This window comes from Rhinatrema bivittatum, chromosome 8 (assembly GCF_901001135.1).
Source record: "Rhinatrema bivittatum chromosome 8, aRhiBiv1.1, whole genome shotgun sequence".
NCBI classification, from domain to species: Eukaryota; Metazoa; Chordata; class Amphibia; order Gymnophiona; family Rhinatrematidae; genus Rhinatrema; species Rhinatrema bivittatum.
This window is the reverse complement of record NC_042622.1, coordinates 222,886,767-222,908,860: the sequence shown is the minus strand read 5'-3', so window position 1 is coordinate 222,908,860 and position 22,094 is coordinate 222,886,767. Positions and strand designations below refer to the sequence as shown.

The window sequence follows — 22,094 nt, the reverse complement described above, 5'->3', positions numbered from 1 at the left end:
CTATTCCCAGTCCCAAGTATTATCACACCATGGTCAATCATGCTTCCCCTCTACAGCCAGGAAAAGCAGAGAATTTGCTTTTGCTCCTTTTCCTGCCCTCAGTGGCTAATCCTAAATCTGGGATGTCTCCACTTCCTGTAATCTGTGTTGGCAGCTTGTGGTGGGAGGGACCAGAACCCTTGCAGTTCATTTCACATGTGTGTGTGTGTTTTTCAGGAGTATTCTGAAAGTATCATGTGACACAAAATCTGTGTTTTCTTTGGTAAGCCTGGTATGAATTATACAAAGCCCAGTGGCTTTTGTCGGTGTCTCTCTGTCTGACTAGAGACAGACAGGCTGTGAGATAACGGACATGTTTAGAACATCATTGTGCACACGTCTGATGCGTTGACCGTGAGACCGGCAAATTGAGACGTTGCTGCCCGTACATCATAAGAAGACCGTGTGTAATTGTAAAGAGAAGCAGCTACAATACTTGCAGATGCTTTATAATAAATACATTGTTTTTATTTATTTTAAATTATGATTCATGGGGAAAGCCCCACCCCTAGCTTGCGGTCCAGCAGCTGCATCCCTTCTCTCATCCCTGTACAGTGGCTCTGCTTGCAGGGATGCAGCTAACAGTGCCACTGTACAGGGATGAGAGAAGGGGGGGGGGGGAGGTATCAGGCAGTCAAGCAGTTTGATTAGCCGAGCAAAGTGCTTTATCGTGAACATATACGTGCTGCTAAAGAACGCACGCGTGCAGTAGAAAGAACTCTGGGAGCGACTGCACGGCGTGGTCGTGGCACCTTTAGTCCATGCGAAACCTCACAAAAAACGTTCCCCGGGCCATTTTCTCTTTGTAAATCACATGTGTGGGCGGCCGACGGGGAATAAAACCAGGCCTGCGCAACTGAAATTGTCAACGTGTGCACGCTGTTTACTCCCCCATTTCCAAACCAAGGGAATGCCTCCTCTTGACCCTCCCCCCTGCTTTGAATTGAACTGAGGAGGGTGACTTTCAGTCAGGCCCAATTTACCTGGGTAAGTGACTTTGAAAACCCTCCTCCCCTTGTACATCAGACTGAGGCCTCGGACGCAGAACTGACCCCCCTCACTGGCGCTTTGAGCCACCCCGATCCCATGGTCTGCTGCTGAAGTGCCTGGGCTTCTTTGCACAGTGCCCACAGGGCATCCTGTGTCTACCCCTCAGACAGTAAAGGGCGGCTGAGTCCAGGGAGGATTTAGTGACTGCCCTGCTCAGCTCCTGCAAATCTTTACATAAGGGTCCAGCAGTGCTCTGCCTCCCTAAGATCAGTCAGTATTCAACATGTAGGTTTCAGGCTCGTGATCCACACCTGCACCACTCAAACAATTGGCTCCAAGCTCTGTCCTGCTTCAGTTAATAGTGTATATGTTTCTGCCAAACTAATGTGAAGCGATCCTTGGCCGATCCTCCCCCAGTGCTGCAGTCAGGCATGGGTGAACATTAGTGGGGGGTCTACACCTTCTTATCTTCACAAGCCCGCAGCCTTCAGCAGGCAGCCCCCCAAGTGCTCTGGGGCTGTCCGATCTTCCTCCCCATCTCTTGGGTCTCCCGTACCAGCGTTCTACCACGGGAGCTGCACTGCCGGCAAAACAAGGGAGCAGGCCCATGCTGCGAGCAGCCTCCACCTCCTGCTCATCCTCTCCTGGTGGTACCCGCCTCGGCCAGGAGGCTGCCACAGATGGGGGCAGCGCCGTAACGCCATGGGGTACTGCTTCTCCAGAGGAGTCCTAAACCCTGCCTGGGAGGGGATGGGCCGACCATACGGCGGCAGGTAAGGACCGCATGGCCTTTAGGCCGCCCGGTCTCATTCCTAGTGCAGCGCCAGGGAGCACAGTTTGAGTTTTGGTTTTCTCCCTACGGAAGCACCAGCCTCCCTTTGCACCAGATGTTTCATGTGAAAAGCGGAGGTGTTTTTCTGCACAGCTCGGCACCTCCCCCCCCCCCCCCCCCCCCCCCCGTCTCCTCCTACATCAGAGAGAAGGCCTCCAGACTCTGGATCAGGACGCTCTCCTTCACATTGTTGAAGACCTTGCGGATGTTCTGGGTGTCCGTGGCACAGGTGTAGTGCGGGTAGAACATCCGTCTCTTGGAGGAAAGGTTTTTGCTCGTGTTCATCTCCGACTTCAGGTATATTTCTTTGTACTTTTCCATGATGAACATCTTGGCGGCCTCCGTGTCCTGCTTGGGCCCTGGAGGAAAAAAAAGAGAGAGCGATAGAAAGAGGGCGGCTCAAAGGCGGGGGGGAGGGGGGAATTTTGGTCAGGGCGAGAGCCAGGGTTTTGCACGGCTGCAAGAAAACGGCCATCTCAAGGGGTGGAAACAAAGAAAATGAGCTTCTTTGTAGAGCAGCGCGCAAGAGGAAGGAGGGTGTAGTGTTAAAAAAATAAATAAATAAAAATTTCCCCTCCTTCGCTTTCTGCTGCAATCGCTGCGCCGCACTCCCAGTCTCACAGCAACTGCAGGTAACAGGGAGAGAGAGCCCCCCCCCCCCCCCCCACGGATGATTTGTCATGCAACGGAGGGAGGGAAGTGCCTTCTCCGCGGAGAAGCGGGCTGAACAGTAACCAGCCAGTAACTGACACCGAGGCCCCTTGTCCTGCGAGGGACTCCTGTCCCAAACACAGTCACAGACTCTTTCCGGCCCCCGGCACCTCGCCAGCACCAGCCTGAAGCCGGGCACATCCCTGCCTGAACACACACAGAGCCAGGGATTAGAACCCAGGCATGAGGCGGCAACGTGCCTTAGTGGCGCCCCTAAAATATTTGACACCTGGGGCACCCCCACGAACCCCCCCCCCCTCGTTTTCCCCAGTTCACTCTTCTCTCCTCCTTCCCCGCCCTCCCCGCCACAGCGATCCCCAGTTCACTCCTTCCCCCGCCCCCCTCTGGATCCCCCCCTCACTCACCGGCTCCTCTCGCTTCTGTGCGGGAGGACAGCGGCCTTTGCAGTTCCTCCGGCACCCACGCATCCTCCCTTCTCCCTTGCCTGGGGGGGGGGCAGGGCCCAAGCATTCAGGCCCTGGCGGGAGAGGATGGAGGATGCGCTGGAGGACCTGCAAGGCTGCTTTCCTCCTCCTGTTTCAAAGTGAGAGGAGCCGGTGAGCAAGGGACACAGGTGGGGTGGGGGGGGGGGGAGAATAGATCGTGCCGACCACTGCTAAGCATGTTGCTCCTCCCAGGGTGGGTGGGAGAGGGGAAATACGCTGTCCACTGCCTCCACTGTTTGCCAGTGAGATTTATTTTGGGGGGGGAGGGGGAGGGCACAGTCCCTGCGCCCCCCATTCCGATGCCTATGCCGTCCGCAAGACACAACCCTGACACTCGAGTCTTCGTAAAGTCGGTCAAACCTATTAGTAGGAGATAATTATGTTCATGGTACCCCAGGATGTTCCTGGCACAGGCCGTCACGTATTTCAACCCTCCCAAAGGCGCACCCCTCTCCCTCCCCCCCTCGGCTGCCATCCGGGGCTTTCGTCCCCCCCTCAATACGCCACTGACATCACTCACCTAGGGACACACAGAGCCAGTGACGGAGCTGGGGTTTAGAACAGAGGCACAAGGAGATAAAGTGACCTGCCAAGGGGGCACATATCAGAGAGCTGGTGACAGAGCCGGGGGATTACAACTGAGGCACAGCGAGATAATGAGACTCTCCCAGGGGGGAGACACAACAGAGTCAGTGACAGAGCCAGGAAGGAGAGCCGAGGCTCAGGGAGACAGACACACCAAGAGAGCTGAATTCCCATTCCAGGATCTCCCCCTGGCTCGCCGCTCACTGCTGCAGCCACTTCAGCATTCAGAGTCTTTCACCGAGTTACCTCTAAACTCTGGGAAGTAAGCGACCAGGTCCGAGTCTTTGATCTTCTCTGCTAGGATGTCCATCTTGTTCAGGAAGAGGATGATGGGCGTCTCCTGGAACCAGGGGAATTCCAGGATCTTAGCAAACAGGGCCAGGCTCTCCCTCATCCGATTCTGCGGCGAGAGGCAGCAAGAGTTGGGTCCACATCGCTCACCTCCCTGTCAGCCGTGCCCCTCCACACAGCAGCCCTGGCCCTCGCTGGCATCTCCATCGCATAGTCAGCATTAGTATTTTATCACCCCTTCTCCCCCCTACCCATGACCACTGCATTCATGTGATGGCAACACCAGATGAACAGCCCCTTGCCCATTCCCCAGGCCAAACTCCCCACTCCATCACATGTAGGGAGGACTAAGGAGCCACTGCTGTGTGGCGAGAAAAGGTCCCTCCCTGGGATCGGTGCCTGACTGCTCTTCCCATATTTCCCCTATTTAGGGTAAATTATCTTTTTTTTTAATTATAATTTGAACCTAACTGAATGCATTTTAAACCGGATTGGTGATTCCCTTCAGAATAGCAGGGTTACAAGTCCAGAAATCCAGTGCAGGTAAAGCAAAGATGGTTTTACTCTATTTGGCTCTCACCTCTATTTGGCTCTCACCTCTTTGTTGTTCTCTTCCAGAGACTGGTCATACTCGCTGAGGGACGCCAGGTAAATCATGGAGATCACGTTCTCAAAACAGTGAATCCACTTCCTACGCTCTGACTTCTGTCCGCCTACATCCACGATCCTGCAGAGACCCACGGAAGAGATGGAAGGAAGCGTCAGCCGGGCTGGGGCAGGAAGCAAGAACGAACAGCAGAGGACGAGGCGGGAAGGGAAGGGAACCCAGGACTGTGGGTAACTCTTGCCCTTCAGAACAACCTCTAACCCTGTCACCCGAGGACTGGGCTGGACTCCGAAGACATCTTGAAATCCAGCGACAGACCCTGGTCAAGCTGGCGCCCGATGGAAGGATGGGCCCGCTCCATGCACTGTCCATCTATCCCACGCTCTGAGCATCCCCAGGCCCTGACTGCAGTGCACACTCTGGGGAGGAGTTTTACTTCCAAAACATCCCAAAGAGGAAGCGACAAAGTCAATCACTAAAACTGCCTTTTAACCTTAAAAAAAAAAACAAACCATGGCTATCCAGAAGTCACCTCAATTGCATCTTTTCCACGGAGAAGCAGTATTCGTTGATGCCGGTGGTGGGCATGCGGATCCGGAGGATATCTTCGTCCGTGGGCAGGTATCCTTCCTGGGCAATACGCTCCAGATTGGAGAGGTAACTGGAAGGAGAAACGCAGGCAGCAGTGTAACCGTAAGCCGTCAAGCCTGTAACGGCAATAGCGCATGCAACATCCAGGCGTCACCAGTATCACCCCCTTACCCGCCAGGCACCTGGGGGATTCAGATCCGGGCCTGACTTTCTGACTTCCTGACTCTGGGGCCGGGGAGGTGTTTGACACTGGTTGGGGGACACTGGTGGAGTCCAAGACCTGACCTCGCTGCACTGACATGAGAGAGAGCGAGAAAACCTGGACTGGAGCACCGTGATGATCAAACATGGAGCTGGAATGGCAGGCCCGGCACTACAGGAAATGAATCGTCTTCTGGGCCCCACGAAGGCCAGTGACCCGGCAAAAGGGGAGAGAAAGCCGGGGGGAGTAGGGGGGGCACGTGGTTGGACCATCACTCAACGGAAGCCGGAATCCTGTTACCTACGAGCCCAAGGCAGGATTCAAACTCACAGGATGGGGGTGGGGGGGGGGGGGGGAGACTAAGGAGGAAGGCCGGGGCAGGGATTCCCAGAGACACAGACAGACTGGTCATTCAGTCAGTCTCTGTCCAGTGGCAGGCACCCCTCCCCAGCTCTCTCTCTCTCGTCCCCCAACCAGTGTCAAACACCTCCCCAGCCCCAGTGTCAGGCACCCCTCTCCACGGCGGCCAACCGCCAGCAAATTTACATGAACACAAAATGACGCGTTTATAAAACTAACTTCTCGTCATTAAAAATGCCATGCAGCGATTGTGTTTCCGGTGCCAGGGGCTCAGGCTCTGCGAGACTATTCCTCAGTACACAAAGGGGGGGGGGGAAACGTGCACAAAATAATGAGGGAAAAACATGCAACAGTAAAAGTGAGATTAGTAAAACCATGGAGCACTGAATAAACAAACGTTTCCTGAGTTGGCAATGCTGCCTCCTCCCTGGACAAGACACCACCTCCAGCTACCAGGTCAGACACCCCCTCCATCCCCATGTCCGACACCCTTTATAGTCACTCCCCCCCAGCACCACCACAACCACCACTCGACACTCTCTTCCGACCCCTCTCTTCCTGGGTCAGAAACTCACCGCCCACCATGCCAGACCTCCTTGGGTCACATACCCCGTTGCAGCCACCCCTCTCCATGTCAGACACCCTCTCTGTCCCCTCCCCAAGTCAGACATCCCCTCCAACCTACTCCCGACGGCGCAGCCACCCCAGGGGTTCGCTCACTAGTTAGCGGAGTCCAGGAGATGGTACTCTCTCCGCCTCTCGTAGCACAGCTGGATCCCGGGATCATTCCACAGGCTCTGGATGGCATTCGCCTGCAGCTTCTCCAGCATCACCACTTGATAGACATCCACCTCATTCACAAGCTTCCCTTTGTACTGCAGGCAAAAGGACAGCAGTTACTATTTAGAGGACGCAATGCCTTTCCTGGGAGGCTGCAACAGGCCTGGCACATGGTCTATACCAATTTACAACCTCTTTATCAAGCTTCTCTTTCTGTGATTCTTTCCTCCCTGCAAGAAGGCCCATAAACCTGGAGAGCTGCTGGAGCAGCCTGGGGCTCTATGTCATCTGCTTTTATCCCCACTACATGCTGGGATGCATGGTTTCTGCTTAGAGAAATTGGAAGTACAAGTCAATAAACATCAATGGATCAGTGTGGTGTGAGGCCAGGACATAGAAACAGTCCATGTGCCACCTTGATCCAGATCAGCCTTGATAGATGGAGCCACCCTGTTTTTCTTAAACCTCTCTTCAAACTGCGTTGTGGGAGTTGTTGATTTGTAAATGAAGACTCGGGGAGGGGGGGGGGGGATGAGGGAGAGGCAGGGGGGTTCCCTTGTCCTTGTTTGCTGCGGCACTGAGGATAAAAAGAGGCACTTTTTTCCTCTCTCCCATGCGATCGAAGGGGTATCACCAAGAAGGTGAATCATTTATTGAGAATCCTAAATGCAAAATAGCAACAGTGGACAGCCACTGCCTGGAAATACCAGGTGTCAGTAGATCAGTGGGAGGGGGGCGGGGGGTGTCGTCTGTAGGTGGAAATCTTTTCCTTATGAGTATGGAAGATCATTGAGCTTCTTAAGCTGGGAACTGTAATGTTTTGGCTGCTTGCAGGGAGGCCCGTAATCCCTGCACCACCGGGTCTGAAAGACACTCTCCAGCCTCTCTCGCAGCCAGGACACCTCCACCCTGCTCCGGGCCCGTCGCGATGTGCCTCTCTCTGGATGCATGCACGCACACATGCCCTCCACCCCCTTCTTAATACTCCGCAGCAGGAAAAGTCCCCTCAGGTGCCCAGCGATGACGTCAGCACGGCTGGGGATTTAAACCCCAGCCGCGCTCCTAGCCCTCGCCTCAGCAATAGGTCTTTCTGCCTTCTACAGTGCGTGGTGCTCTTGTGCTTCTCTTCCAGCCTTGTTCTAGGGTCCAGCCCGCCTCGCCTCGTGCTTCCTGCCTTGCCATGTCCAGCCTACCCTGCTCCATTCAGTCCATCTTGCCCAGTCCAGCCTCTAGCCTTCCTTTGACCTGGTCCCTCTCCTGACTGCCTGGTATTGACTTCAGCTACGGACCTGGACTACTCACTTGCCTGTCACCTGCCACTGACCTTCGCTCCGGACCTTGTCCACACCTTCCTTGCCACCTGCCCAGATCTCTGGTCTTCTCCTGGTAATAGTCTGACCGCTGCCTTTCCTGACCTTGGCCCAGCCCCAGACTCTCTTTCTCTGTGTGCCTTGTGAGACTCTCGCCTAAGTCCTGCCAGTCCCTGGAGCCCAAAGGCTCAACCCGCAGGGAACAGGTCTGGTATAGGTGAAGCTCCAGATTAGTCCCTGGTGTGCATTCGCCTGCTGTCGGTATGGGCTTGGTAGGTTCGCCTACTAGGCTGCATCAACACGCCACACAGCGCAAAGATCCGCCATTCTTACAGGAATCACCCAATGGATATTATTTTGGGTTGAATTTTGTGGTTCCCCCATGAGATGTAGGGCCCAGTTGCTTGCTGTTGGGGGGGTGGGGAGGGGTGTGTTGGCAGCTTCCTGCAACAATAACAATTGGGGTCTGTTTTAGACGGATCCCAAGACAAATTTCCATGAAGGGGCTGCCTTTGGCAGCTTCTCGTCATATTTATTGTAACTCCTTGAAAGAGGTCCTGGGGGAACGTCTTGTTTTTTTTTAGAAATCAGACACTGACTCTGCCAGCTCTGGATGAGCCAGGGCAGAAGATGGATGTCAGCACTCACGCTGTGACTCTTTCGTTTCTTTTTTTTTTTTTCCAATTAGTAATTTTTATTGTTGTCCAAGATAGCAGGACAAAGTAAAGAGCAACAATACAGAATTTGGCTAAAGTCTTGCTATGACAACAAGCAGAGTTTTACATGTACAGAATAAACCCCTTCCCTCTCCATGCTGCCAATATCACAAGTGTGTTTACATCAATAAGTTAACAACAAGGTGTGCATCAACTAGTATACCATGAAATACTTTCAGGTTTGTAGAATAAAAGCCATGCTATCACTAATATCTGAGATTGCCTTGTGTGTTGAGTTATCGAGTTAGAGTTGAGTATCTCCAGGTCAAATAAGGGTCCCATACTGAGGAGAATCTATCCAGTTTATGATGCAGTAATTTTGTTCATTTTGCAAACTCTATCCAATCGGGAGATCACATCCTGGCTGGTAGGGATAGATTTCTGCTTCCAAAACAGCGTTATCTCCATTCATGTAGCAATACAGAATTATTGGATTAGAATCTGGGTAGATAAATTTTTGGCCAAAGCCAGGAGGTTCAGTAACGCTATTTCCTTTGATAGTCTAAATATGTTCTTTAAGATCTTAGATAATATGACGGATATCTGCTGCCACAGTCATTGTACATGAGGACAATCCCACCACATATGGATAAAGGATCCTTGAGAAGAACAACCCCGCCAATACAAATCACTCAATTGAGGGCAAAACCTATGGAGCTTTTCTGGAGTATAGTACCATCTAAATAATAACTTGCCGCTATTTTCTAACAACAAAGAGGATATCAAGGATGTTTTGGTCGATTAAAAAATATTAGACCATTCTTCGTTTGTGACAGTGAATCCTAAATCTTGTTTCCAAGCTCTTATGTGGGCGCGTTTGTCCTTCGGGCTGACATTCAATAACATGTAAATCTTAGAAATCAATCCCCTCTTGCGAACAGCCTGCGAGCAATAGCCTTCAAAAAGGGATTTCTCATGCGCCAGAGAGGATCTCGTTTGTATATCTGTTATAAAATGTTTAATCTGAAAATAGGATAGAAATTCTGAAGGTGGGATTTGATATTTGGATTGAAGGACACTGAAGGGGATCATCTTTCCATTTAAACATACATGTTCAATGAGAAACAGCCCTCTAATTTTCCAGGCGTTAAATGATTGAGTAGACAGGCCAGGGGTAAACTGAAGATTATGAAAAAGAAAGATTGAGTGGAAGTATGAGGCTGGGCCTACTAGTCGATGCTTCCAGCTAGACCAGAGATTTAAAGTGTGCCGAGTAGTAGGAGCCATAGTAGAACACGAATGCCATGATCGGCGAGTTTGCCAAGGAGAGGCCTGAAGGGGCATATCTTTCATCCAAAATTGTTCTATTTGGACCCAGTGTTTCACTGTTTTAGAGTTATACCAATCTATTACAGGTCATATCTGAGCCGCTATATAATACCATAATAGCTTAAGTACTCCTAAACCCCCATTTAGTTTAGATGAAATAAAACGGAGCGTGCTACTCTGGGTGGTCGATGTCTCCAGATAAAACAAAGGAGTTTCTTTTGCCAAATTCTCAATTTTAAAATTAGGTAGTGGGATTGGGAGGGTATGAAACAAAGAAACCTTGGTAAGATATTCATTTTAACTGTGGAGATCCTCCCTAACCATGTTAGAGGGAGGCAATTCCCTCTAATCTAGATCTTGCCCAGTTTTCTTGAGGAGAGGAGCCTAATTTAATAGGTAGAGGTTGTTTAGGTTTCTGCCAATCTGGATGCCCAAATATTTAAGTTTATGTGTGGCCCATTTAAAAGGGTGTTGTGATTTAAGTAGGATTCTAACTGCGCATCACAGGTGATTATTGAGAAGCTCCAATTTGTCCCAGTTGATTTTTAAGCCGGAGAATGCACTAAAAGAAGCTAAGCTAGATTCAACGGCTAGCAGGGAGGCATGCAGCTTGGTAATAGTAAATAAAATATCATCTGCAAACAGAGCTAATTTGAAAGACTGAGGGCCTAACTGAAAGCCAGATACAAGCGGGTCATTTCCAATGGTGACGGCTAATGGGTCAAGAAAAAGGGCGAAGAGTAAGGGAGAGAGGGGGCAGCTTGCCTGGTTCCCCTCTGGACCTCAAAAGAGTCAGAGTTGCCTCCATTAATTTTGAGACAAGCTTTGGGGTTATGATAGAGGGATCGGAGCCAGTTTTGAAAAGAGGCACCGAAACACATTGTATCTAATACAGAGAACAAAAATGGCCAATGGACCATATCAAATGCCTTTTCGGCGCCTATGGCTAGTAATAGAGTGTTAACCTGTTCCCTGTGGGCTCCCCAAATAATATTTAGAATTTTACGCCAGGAATAAATCCAGCTTGGTCCTGATGGATAAGTTGTAGAACGTAATGATTAAGGAGGTCTGCTAATATTTTGGCTAATAGTTTTAGATCTAAATTTATTAAGGAAATGGGCCGATAAGAACCGCAGCGTGTGGGATCCCGACCTGGTTTGGCAATGACTGTTATACCAGCTAGATTAGAGTCTAGTAATAGGGAACCCCCATTGCGTAAGAAATGAAATACCTTCTGTAGGTGGATTACCAAGATTGGGGAAAATTGTTTATAAAATTTAGCTGTTAGACCATCAGGTCCTAGGGATTTACCTATCTTAAGGGTTTTGATGGCTCTTAGGATTTCAGGAGTGGAAATCTTGCTATCCAAAGCTTCTCTCATTTCCTCATGTGGGATGCTATAGCTACATTGTTCAAGTATTCTGTTATTGCTTTTCTAGAAATAGAGGAATCTGAGTTATATAGTTTCTGGTAAAACTTGAGGAACTGTTTCCTGATTGTCTGTATTGGTGGTAAGTATCTGGCCTACCTCATTTTTAATCTTTAAGATGTGATTTTGAAAGGTGGTCTTTTTCAATTTATTTGCTATCATCTTGCCCGCCTTTTCTCCCCCTTCAAAATATTCCTGTTTAGCTATTTCCATTTGGTGAGCTATTTGTTCTGCTTCTAAGCAGCGTAGGTCCTCACAAGCTCTAGAAAGCTGTGCCAGGGTTTTTTTTAGACCTGCTGGTGGAGTGTTGTTTAGTGAGGGTTTGAATTTCGTCATGTAGTGCGGCGTAAGCTTTCTCTTTCTGTCTTTTCAGAAAAGAGGAACGGGAGATAAACACTTCGTAACTTTGTAACTTATCATTAAAATCATCCATTGTACCTGAAGACTGGAGGATAGCAAATGTAACCCCAATATTTAAAAAGGGCTCCAGGGGCGATCCGGGAAACTACAGACCGGTTAGCCTGACTTCAGTGCCAGGAAAAATAGTGGAAAGTGTTATAAACATCAAAATCACAGAACATATAGAAAGACATGGTTTAATGGAACAAAGTCAGCATGGCTTTACCCAGGGCAAGTCTTGCCTCACAAATCTGCTTCACTTTTTTGAAGGAGTTAATAAACATGTGGATAAAGGGTGAACCGGTAGATATAGTATACTTGGATTTTCAGAAGGCGTTTGACAAAGTTCCTCATGAGAGGCTTCTAGGAAAAGTAAAAAGTCATGGGATAGGTGGCGATGTCCTTTCGTGGATTGCAAACTGGCTAAAAGACAGGAAACAGAGAGTAGGATTAAATGGGCAATTTTCTCAGTGGAAGGGAGTGGACAGTGGAGTACCTCAGGGTTCTGTGTTGGGACCCTTACTGTTCAATATATTTATAAATGATCTGGAAAGAAATACGACGAGTGAGATAATCAAATTTGCAGATGACACAAAATTGTGCAGAGTAGTTAAATCACAAGCAGATTGTGATAAATTGCAGGAAGACCTTGTGAGACTGGAAAATTGGGCATCCAAATGGCAGATGAAATTTAATGTGGATAAGTGCAAGGTGATGCATATAGGGAAAAATAACCCATGCTATAATTACACGATGTTGGGTTCCATATTAGGTGCTACAACCCAAGAAAGAGATCTAGGTGTCATAGTGGATAACACATTGAAATCGTCGGTTCAGTGTGCTGCGGCAGTCAAAAAAGCAAACAGAATGTTGGGAATTATTAGAAAAGGAATGATGAATAAAACGGAAAATGTCATAATGCCTCTGTATCGCTCCATGGTGAGACCGCACCTTGAATACTGTGTACAATTCTGGTCGCCGCATCTCAAAAAAGATATAATTGCGATGGAGAAGGTACAGAGAAGGGCTACCAAAATGATAAGGGGAATGGAACAACTCCCCTATGAGGAAAGACTAAAGAGGTTAGGACTTTTCAGCTTGGAGAAGAGATGACTGAGGGGGGATATGATAGAGGTGTTTAAAATCATGAGAGGTCTAGAACGGGTAGATGTGAATCGGTTATTTACTCTTTCGGATAGTAGAAGGACTAGGGGACACTCCATGAAGTTAGCATGGGGCACATTTAAAACTAATCGGAGAAAGTTCTTTTTTACTCAACGCACAATTAAACTCTGGAATTTGTTGCCAGAGAATGTGGTTCGTGCAGTTAGTATAGCTGTGTTTAAAAAGGGATTGGATAAGTTCTTGGAGGAGAAGTCCATTACCTGCTATTAAGTTCACTTAGAGAATAGCCACTGCCATTAGCAATGGTTACATGGAATAGACTTAGTTTTTGGGTACTTGCCAGGTTCTTATGGCCTGGATTGGCCACTGTTGGAAACAGGATGCTGGGCTTGATGGACCCTTGGTCTGACCCAGTATGGCATTTTCTTATGTTCTTATGTAAGCTTTAAAGCAATCCCAGATTATGAAAAGAGATGCCACTAATCTATCGTTGTGAAGAAAAAAAAACTCTTGAATGGTCGAGGTCACGACCTTAATATAGGCCAAATCCTGCAAGAGCAAGTCATTAAGGCGCCAGAATCTTTTCCCTTTATCATAGTGTTCGAAAATAATTTCTAGAAATATTGGGGCATGATCAGACTAGGAGATAATCCTCACCGCTGCTTCAAGGCTTTGTGGATCTATTAACAGTAATCTATTCTTGAGTATGAATCGTGTGCCGCTGAGTAGAAAATGAAAGAACATAATCTCGGATACTGGAAACGCCAAATATCAACTAACTGAAAATCATCCATGAGAGTTCTCAAAGTTGCAGCATGGGATTTATCCAGATAAGAGGTACCTTTTGATGTGTCAAGACTGCTAGATAGAGCTACATTAAAGTCGCCACCTAAAATTAGGGGACCAGTGCTATGTGTGAGAAGGATTTGATGAAGCTATTTGGAAAAAAATAGCCTGATCTTTATTAGGAGCATACACATTTACTAACGTGTAGGCCAGGCCATTAACCATTAACCGAAGGAGAAGAAACCTTCCTAGCAGGTCAGGTAAGCAGAATGCATTCACAAATAAAGGGGTAGATTTTAAAAGGTGCGCGCGGGCGTACATATGCGCGCGCTACCCGGCGCGCGCACATGTACGCCCGATTTTATAACATGCGCGCAGGCGCACCCATGTTCTAAAATCGGGGGTCGGCACGCCCAACCTTGCGCACGCCGAGCTGCACTGCCTTCCCCCTAGCCTGTCCTTCCCACCCCTTCCCCTAACCTTTCACCCCCCTAGCTCTACTCTAACCCCCCCTGACCTTTGTCTTACCTTTTTCTCCTGCCTCTGGGCAGGTGCAAGTTGTGCGCGCCGGCAGCCTGCCGGCACGTGATCCTCCAACATAGCAGCAAATGGCTGCTGTGTCTGAGGCCTCTGGCCCCAGCCCTGCCCCGCCCCCGGACCGTCCCGGTGCTTTTTCGCGCGTTGCCAAGCCTTTTTAAAATAGGCTCGGTGTGGGTAGAGCTTTGAAAATCGGGCCCATATTTAGATAGCAATATACATACCCCAGTATATTTTGAAGACATGGTACAAGGCGTAAAAAACTGATGAGGGAACTTAACAGAATAGAGTAAATGTTTATAGCGATGAGACAAGTGAGTCTCCTGAACAAATATGATCTCAGCTTTATTAAGATCCAGCTCACAATATAACAGTTTCTTTTTCTGGGGGGAGTTCAGCCCCTTAGCGTTGATGGAAAGTATGTGAAATGGTATCATTTAGTCAGGTAAAAGAACTAAGGGGGTCATTTACTAAGCGGATCGCACGCGATAAGGGACGTTTCGCATGAGAAAAGTCCCTTATCGAGTGTGATACCAAGATGGGGGCGGAGTCGGGGCGGCGTGAGCCCCGGAAGAGGAGGAGTCGGGGCGGCACCGGGACCGAAGCCGCAAAGACTGCGCCAACAGCGAAAAGTACGCTTGTTTATCGCTGTCAGTTTCGCGCTGAATAACTACACCTTTTATGGTGTAGTTATTTGGTGCGACGCCGGCAGCGATCGCACCGCGGAGATGCGATCGCTGCCGGCTATCGCAGGACTATCGCCGGCTATCGCAGGACTGCCCCCCCCCGTTTCCCCCCCCCCCCCCGTTACCAGGGGATTCACTATGCCTTGCGGCATTAGTAAATCCAGCCCTAAGTAAGCTATTTATAGTCGCCAGAGTTCTCAACTCCTAAGTGCTGAGCCATTACCCCGGGGAGCTGGTACTGTGAAATGAGGTAAACCATGATGTGGTCGAAAGATAAGCTGTGGAAGAAAAAAAGTTAAGCATATCCATAAAGAAATCACACACTCATAAGCAGATATAAGGTCTGAAATAAATAAAGAAAAAGAGACAATAGAGGCAGCGTACAGCCAACCCTGAATAAGCGTCTCCCGCCCAAACTGAAACTGACCCGCATAAACCTCCACGCGGGCCGTTATAACGCCCTGCCAAGGAGGAATTATTATCATCAAAATAGTCAAAATAACTGAATAATTAACTACGAAACGATTGGACAGATAGATGGAATGCCGCATTTGAATGACGTTCATAAACTGCGCATAATTATACCCTTTGTTAGGTAGTGTACCTAGAAGTACCTGTCGTATTTTCAAAGTCCGAGAGCTGAAAGTCACGTTATCCCTTGGCTAGACAAAGATCTAGTGCCGACGCAGTCCTGCTGTTGCGCTTCCCGACCCTCTGCCACGCGGGCAGTGCAGCTCTTGAATTGTTTATTTATTTATTTAAAGTTTTTCTATACCGGCATTCGCGATGGGTATCGCATCATGTCGGTTTACAATTAACAAGTGAAGAGGTAACAAGAGGTCATAAATAACAATAAATAACAAAAATTAAAAAAAAAAAAAAAGGTAGTAGTAATAGTAACAATATACAAGTGAAAGTTAAGGGTTGCAGTTACAATAAAACAGGGTAGTAATAACTTGGAACAGAGAAAAGAAGCTGGGGTTTTTAACTAGATACATATGATACATATATGCATATCAATGCATTTGAGGTAATAACGAATTGCCCTAATGCTGTGGAGTTAATTTCTATGTTAAGGTAAAGTCAGAGTGATTAGTCAAAGACTGATTAAGGTTCAGTTTAGGTCAGGAAATGCTTTCATAAAAAGCCATGTTTTGAGTCTTTTCCTGAAAGTGGGGAGGCAGGGTTCCTGTCGCATATCTGGTGGGATGGAGTTCCACAGTGATGGTCCTGCGGTGGAGAAAGCCCTGTCTCTGGCTGTTATGTGAATTGGTGAGTTTGGTTGTCTTGGACGGTGCGCCGGAGCTCGAAAAAACCTCTAGATGTTAAAATTGGTAATGCTTCTCCTGGGGCTCGGAGTTTACGTGCGGTGCTGTCTAATGAGAAAGAGATCCCGAACGGGCGCAGCCCCCTGTGGCAGATATTGCCTTTCCTTAAGAAAAGCGGTAACCTCCTTTCCATCTTGCCTGTTTTGAAGGGTGGCCCTGGGAGAGGTCTGCGAAAATGGAAATATCTTGATGCTCCCAGTGCTAGGAGGCTTGTTTTCTTTCAGCTTGCGCCACCAGCTCTTTCGTGTTGTAGCCATGGCAACATACCACGAGGTCTCTGCCCCGACTGGGCATGGGAGCGTGGAGGGCTCGATGGGCTCTATCGAGTTTTATATCGGGTAATTCAGGTTCTGCCTCGATGTTTGGTGGTGTCAGGAGGAACCGACAGCAGCGGGTGATTAACGCCCTGCAGTCTTCGTTCTCTGGGGATTCCTTGAATCCCCGGAAGCGTAAGTTACTCCTTCGGGCTCTGTTTTTCTAAATCAGCCAGTTTAGCTTTCATGATTCGGTTGTCGGCTTGTAGGTCGGAACAGGCTGTGTTTAGGTTCTTAGTAGTTTCAATCTGACAGTCTAAACGGGGTATCTAGGTCGTCTACCCGATGGCCCAGAGTCGCCATTTCCTCCCGCGTCTCTTCCATGCGTTCAAGCATTTCTTGGCGGTATATTTTTATATCCTGTCTCAAATTTGCAAACCACTCTCGGAACTCAGATCTAGTGGGTACCTCCGAGCAGGGCTGGAGAGAGCAGGAATTAGGCCCGTGCCAGCTAAGAAAAGTAGGCCCCCGTGGAAGGTTCTGATGTGATACTTAATAAGAGAAATCGTTTTCTAAATTTCCCAAATAATTTGTATTTATTTAAGAAGGCTTTACGAGCTTTTTTGTTAGCAAATTCTTCAATTACAATTGAAATTTTTATTTATACATCTTAGAAATAGATATATTTAGCTTTTTTTTTAAATTTTGCCCAACAAAAGTAGGCCCCTTGAACATTGTAGGCCCCGGCCAAATGGCCATGCTGGCACCCCCTCTCTCCTGGATTGCCTCCGAGGTGTGGGGTGCTTCAGGGTCCAGATTAAATGTTTCCTCCTCGGGTTGCATCTTGGGGACGGCCATCTTGAGAATCTCGCGTACCGCTGTCGAGAGCTTCAACTTCAGTTTCTCCTTCTTTACAGTATGAAAAGTGTCGGAAGTCACTGTTTTTACGCTTAGAAGACATGACAACATTTCCAGATCTTGAGCTCAGCTATCATATACAAAGGCGAGGGCTAGATCGGCTTCAACTGAGACTGATGAATGGAGCGGGAGCTCTCAGATTAAGCTGCCATCTCCGCCGATGACATCACTTCCTCTGCCGACTCATTTCTGCACAGGTCCCTCTGGCACAGATTGAGTCAGTCCCGATTTTGCAGGCCCCCCCCCCCCTCCCAGTCAGCTCTCTCTCCATTCCAATGTGCCCCCACCCGCATATGTTCTTTTGGTCTAATTCTCAAGAATGTTTTATGGTTTCTACTTCAAGTCCTTAAAAAGAGATGAAACATTGGGATGGAATGCTAGCCTGTGGCTAGTGGTGGAGGAGAAAAGGCATTGACCTTCACTATAACCTAGAACATATGTTTAAGTTTAAGTGAAATACAGTTTCAGCTCCTTTACATGAAAGATGAATTAAGGACTGGTGAAAGTTACAAGTGCTACAGTGCTTAGGCTTATCCTGCCACAGAACAGGTACAGTACTGGCAGCAGCAGTGCAAGCTTCCCCCCACCTCTACTCCTACTGCTTAACTCTTCTATAGTGCTATTTGATGTACGCAGCACTGTACAAACCACACAAGAGACAGTTCTTGCTCCATAGAACTTTCAGTCTAATCAAGACAAATAGACAGGTCAAGAGAATTTCATACAGTAGGACAATTTTTAACATTACTTAAAAGAGGCTGAAGGCAGACAATCAAGCTTAAGATTTAAAAGCAGCCTCAAAAAGGTGGATTTTTAGATGGGATTTAAATAAGGCAAGAGAGAGCCTGACGCACCAGCTCAGGAAGTCTATTCCAAGTACACATTGCAGCCAGGCAGGATGCACAGAGTCAGGGATTGGCAGTACAGGAGAGGGGCATAGGAGTGACTTGTCTGACGACCTGCCAGTATCCTACCTGCTGACCAGAAAGCCCTGCAGCCACTCTCCTGGCCCGTCTCCAGCGCAGGACTTCCAGCCCTGGCTGGCACCCTCCCCGCATATCCCACTGGGTGGGAAGTTTGGACTTTGCTAGGTGCCGGTGTTCAGCTTCTCTTCTAACTGATTCAGAAAGAGGAAGAAGGAAGGCAGTCTGAGGGCAGAACAGGGACAGGGGAAGCGTGCACACACACACACTCACACTGTCCCACCACAGAACAGGTGCAGCACAGGTAGCAGCAGTTTGAGCTTAGCACACGCATGCACACCCACAAACATACACATACGCTGCCTGACCACAGAGAGCAGCAGTGCAAACTTTATACTCACACAGACCTGCCGCAGCCCAGGCAGCAGCACTGCCAGCTCACTTCACACATGGTCTCATCAACGTACCCCTAGATGTAAGAAGACAGCGCCGTCTTCTGCTGTTGAGCCCCCCACAGCCAGCTGCAGGCCAAACATCGCTATGTAGGAAATGGCTACCAGCGAACTGGATGCCAGTTTGTAAGCTGTGACATGAACTTCGTAGTGTAAAGAACATCCCAAATATTCAGCCCCACCTCTTCTTTTACGCTTACCCTGTTCTCCTCCCAGGTGTATTGAACGCGCAGAGTTTCCATGGCTCCAATCATGGCCTGCATGGACATGAAGATGTTCTGATACACCAGCCTGGCAAAGCCCTTTCTCTCCTCCGACGAGTAACCGGTCCCATGGATGATCCTCATCTGTTTGATGAACGTGCTTTTCCCACTTTCTCCTGTGCCTGTCGAGGTTAAGTGGTGGAAGAGGACCTCAGTCATACCAAAGGCTCTCACAGTAAAAAAAAAAAAAAGTAACTGGCTCACCCAGTCTGTTCGATCACCATAGACTCTCCTTGATTTCCAGTCACATCCCTCCCATACCCTTTCTGTCTGTCCTATGCATGCTTGAAAATAAATAAACCAAACTTAAATATTTTAATATATGTTATTATAGGACCATCATACACAGGACGCAGGCCCTTTAATAAATTGTGTATTCTAATCAATGGTCCAATACTTTAAAAGTAATTTTGACGTGCTTCAATGTGCCAGACTTAAGGTGAATCCGTATGTGTCCTAACAACTCTCAAATGATTTGTGATGTAAATGTTACCGCTCCAGCATATTGCGGAGGTCTCCTCTCAGTGCTAGAACCTAGAAGATAACCCCAGAAGAGCGAGGAAAATTCAAGTCCACCCCAGAAGACCCGCGGCCCTTCGCTTCATGGAAGCCGCAGCCAGGGTTTGTGGCTAATGGTCTCCACCAGTGCCCTGGAGGCTTGACTCTGCCAAAGGCAACAGCGGTTACCAGCATGTAAGGAAGATGTGGCCCTTCCTGTACACCCGGCCAGATCACAGAGCCTGCTTCTTCTCTGCACTTCTTGGCCGGGGACAGGCGGGCATCTCGGCCCCTGGGATTGTCCCAAGCTGACTTCAGTGCTCGGAGTTCCCAGGCATCCACCGCCCTCTGGAGCAAAGACTTACTTCCTTGTGTTTTTCCCCCCCGAGTCCCCCTCCTGCCTGCACATTACTACCCCCCTTTTTCTATGGCAGCTTTCTGTCACCTCACCTCCCCCCATTTACCAAGGAGAGAGACACCTTGTCTCCTGGAGGACCCCCCCCTTACCCAACAGCAGCAGCTTCATCTCCTGCCTGTTTCTCTTCTTCTGATCCTTCAGCATTCGGCTGATTTCCCTATCAAGAGCCACCGCCACTTTTTCGTCTTCTGTCAAGCAGCAGCCAGACTTTCGGCAGCAGCAGCAGCACCACCAAGCCATGGCAGCGAGCGAGCGAGGACCCAGAGTCCCCCTCCCGCCAGGGAGATCTCAGCAGGTGCTGCTGGCAGCGCGCTCCGTGGCTGCTCCCGGGCCTGCCGGACCCTGGCAGCTGGCATGGGACGGCTCAGAAGATGGACCCATTCGCCAGAAACTTCCCGGCAGATCATGCCAACCGGTCATAGCAGGAACTTGGTTTCATCTCCGAGCGAGCAAATTATATATTTAAAAAAAAAAAAAAAAAACCCCACCACGAAAAGTATGCCAAAGCGGGAGGGAGAGGGGCTCCGGAGCAGCAGTGCCAGGGGGCACGACCCCGAGAACTCCAAGGCCCCTGGCTGCACGTGGCAGAGCCGAATCCCCGGAGCCGACCTTTCGCCTGGCAGGGCTGGGCGCGAGTGCGCGTCGTCCCTTGCCCTTCACCCACCCTGCAGAACAGGTTAGAGCGGCAGAAATCGCCTCCCAGCAGATAATGAAACTTTACCCTTCCCGGCTCTGCTAGGGAGGTTAGAGAGAGAGAGAGAGAGAAAAAAAAAAGCAGAAACAATTCTCATGAAACATCCAATCCTGCCGATCTTCATTCCTGCCGTGGCTCACCGCCTTTACTGTGCACAGCAGAGGAAACAGGCTGGGAGGGCTGCGTATAAGGAGCATGGGTACCCAATCCAGTGCCTTTCTGGTTTTTTTTTTTTTTTTTTTAATATTCTGCTATTCGGCGCTTGAAAGCTCTTTTACCCTACTCAATTCACATCTCCTACACCCCGTTTACAGTTTAACCTGCTCTTTACTTGGGGTCCAGGTTGGGCTGCGGAAGGAGGGAGACCCTGCTGCTGTAAAAAAGATTTTAGTTTGAATTTTTTTTTTTTTTGAAAGTTTTGAGAACTTTTATACAACCAACATATCAATTCTGTTTATGAGGATAGGAAGCCGCGAAGGTCCCATCCATAGGACACACCTTTGTACGGGCATCAAGAGAACCTCTAAACGGGTGCAGGGCCTAGGGGAGAAGCTCCAGCCATTCAGGCCCAATTTTGAACAGCCCGCATTGCTTTTTAATGTACTTGGGCACTCCTATGTATCCAGGCGCACAAGGGATGGCGGCAGAATAGCACAGGCACATATGGAAATCAACTGTAAGGAAGGTTTTCCACCACCGCACTAAATAGGCCCCTGGGAATATCTCTTTAACATGGATAAAGGTGCATGCCTTATGAAAGCCAATAAATAGTTATATCCAGCCAGAGAAAAGCTACTTGCAAATTGTTCTCCCAAACTATATGGGGAGGAGGAATATCAAACAGTTGCATAGCTAGCATGTTTCATGTTCAAGGCAATAGCATGAGGTTCAGAGGGTGATGGAGACATGGCATCTCCAATCAGCAGCAGTGGATACAGCAGCCCCTACAAAACCCAAGCATGCCTGAGGCAGAGTTGTGGTAAAGGCAAGGGAGGGAGAAAACCAGAGATGGAAGGGCTGTGGATACACGAAGCAGAGGGCAACCGCGTGGACCAAGAGTTTATCTGCTTACTAGTACTATGTTAAGGTGTAAATCCAAGAATGGGTAGGATTCCCATGACCCAAATGGTACCAAGGAACTCAGATATTGGAGATTACAGTTTCCCAGGCCTTTCCCACTTGAAGGATAGGACTAAATAGGGACCATAAGGACATTATGCATGAGAGATGGGGAGTAGGTAATCACAGAAGCAGGGTTTTGTTTTTTTTTCCAGGTTTAATCTTCCCACTTTGCTCAACATCCAATAGTTTATCGGAAGCTGATGGCAGGATGTCAATCCAACTCACTTACTGCTCTTGTTATACAGATGCTCAGTCTTAGCCTAAAGACCAGCCAAGGGTGCATTCTAAACTCACAGTCAGCCCTGCTACTCGGGCTGGGAAGCAGGTGGAATATTAAATTCAGCAAATTAACTTCAGTGGTAGGATAAAATCCACTGTCTTTCAGCAGTGGTTATGTACCAAGATAAAATGCTCCAGAACCATTTAGTAATCATGGCCCAGATAATCCTGGCGCACTCAAGAACTCTCTTCCTTAATGACTAACAGCCATATTGATGACAAACTGAGCATGTCCAACTGAGTTCCTTACCTCG

At 48.7% G+C, this 22,094-nt stretch overlaps 1 protein-coding gene across 1 annotated transcript; it reads right to left on the bottom strand.

Annotated features, from left to right (window-relative positions):
* Positions 1-1,978: 1,978 nt before the first annotated feature.
* On the bottom strand, positions 1,979-20,506 carry LOC115097691 (guanine nucleotide-binding protein subunit alpha-11-like). Its single transcript, XM_029613650.1, has 7 exons — positions 19,835-20,506; positions 18,767-18,951; positions 6,375-6,529; positions 5,034-5,162; positions 4,492-4,621; positions 3,850-4,003; positions 1,979-2,220 (listed from the first exon to the last, which is right to left on the bottom strand). Exons 1-7 carry the CDS (start codon positions 19,983-19,985, stop codon positions 1,997-1,999), a joined length of 1,128 nt encoding a protein of 375 aa, XP_029469510.1. The 5' UTR covers positions 19,986-20,506; the 3' UTR covers positions 1,979-1,996.
* Between the last annotated feature and the right edge of the window lie 1,588 nt (positions 20,507-22,094).

What these genes read in the sequence shown, in the direction of transcription:
- LOC115097691 (XM_029613650.1), bottom strand. Translation starts at nt 19,985, where the DNA reads ATGGCTTGGTGGTGCTGCTGCTGCTGCCGAAAGTCTGGCTGCTGCTTG. An exon ending in ACACCTGGGAGGAGAACAGG is followed by an intron (nt 6,530 to 18,766) that starts GTAAGCGTAAAA and finishes TTTTGCCTGCAG; the next exon opens with TACAAAGGGAAGCTTGTGAA. An exon ending in TGGAAGAGAACAACAAAGAG is followed by an intron (nt 4,004 to 4,491) that starts GTGAGAGCCAAA and finishes CTCTCGCCGCAG; the next exon opens with AATCGGATGAGGGAGAGCCT.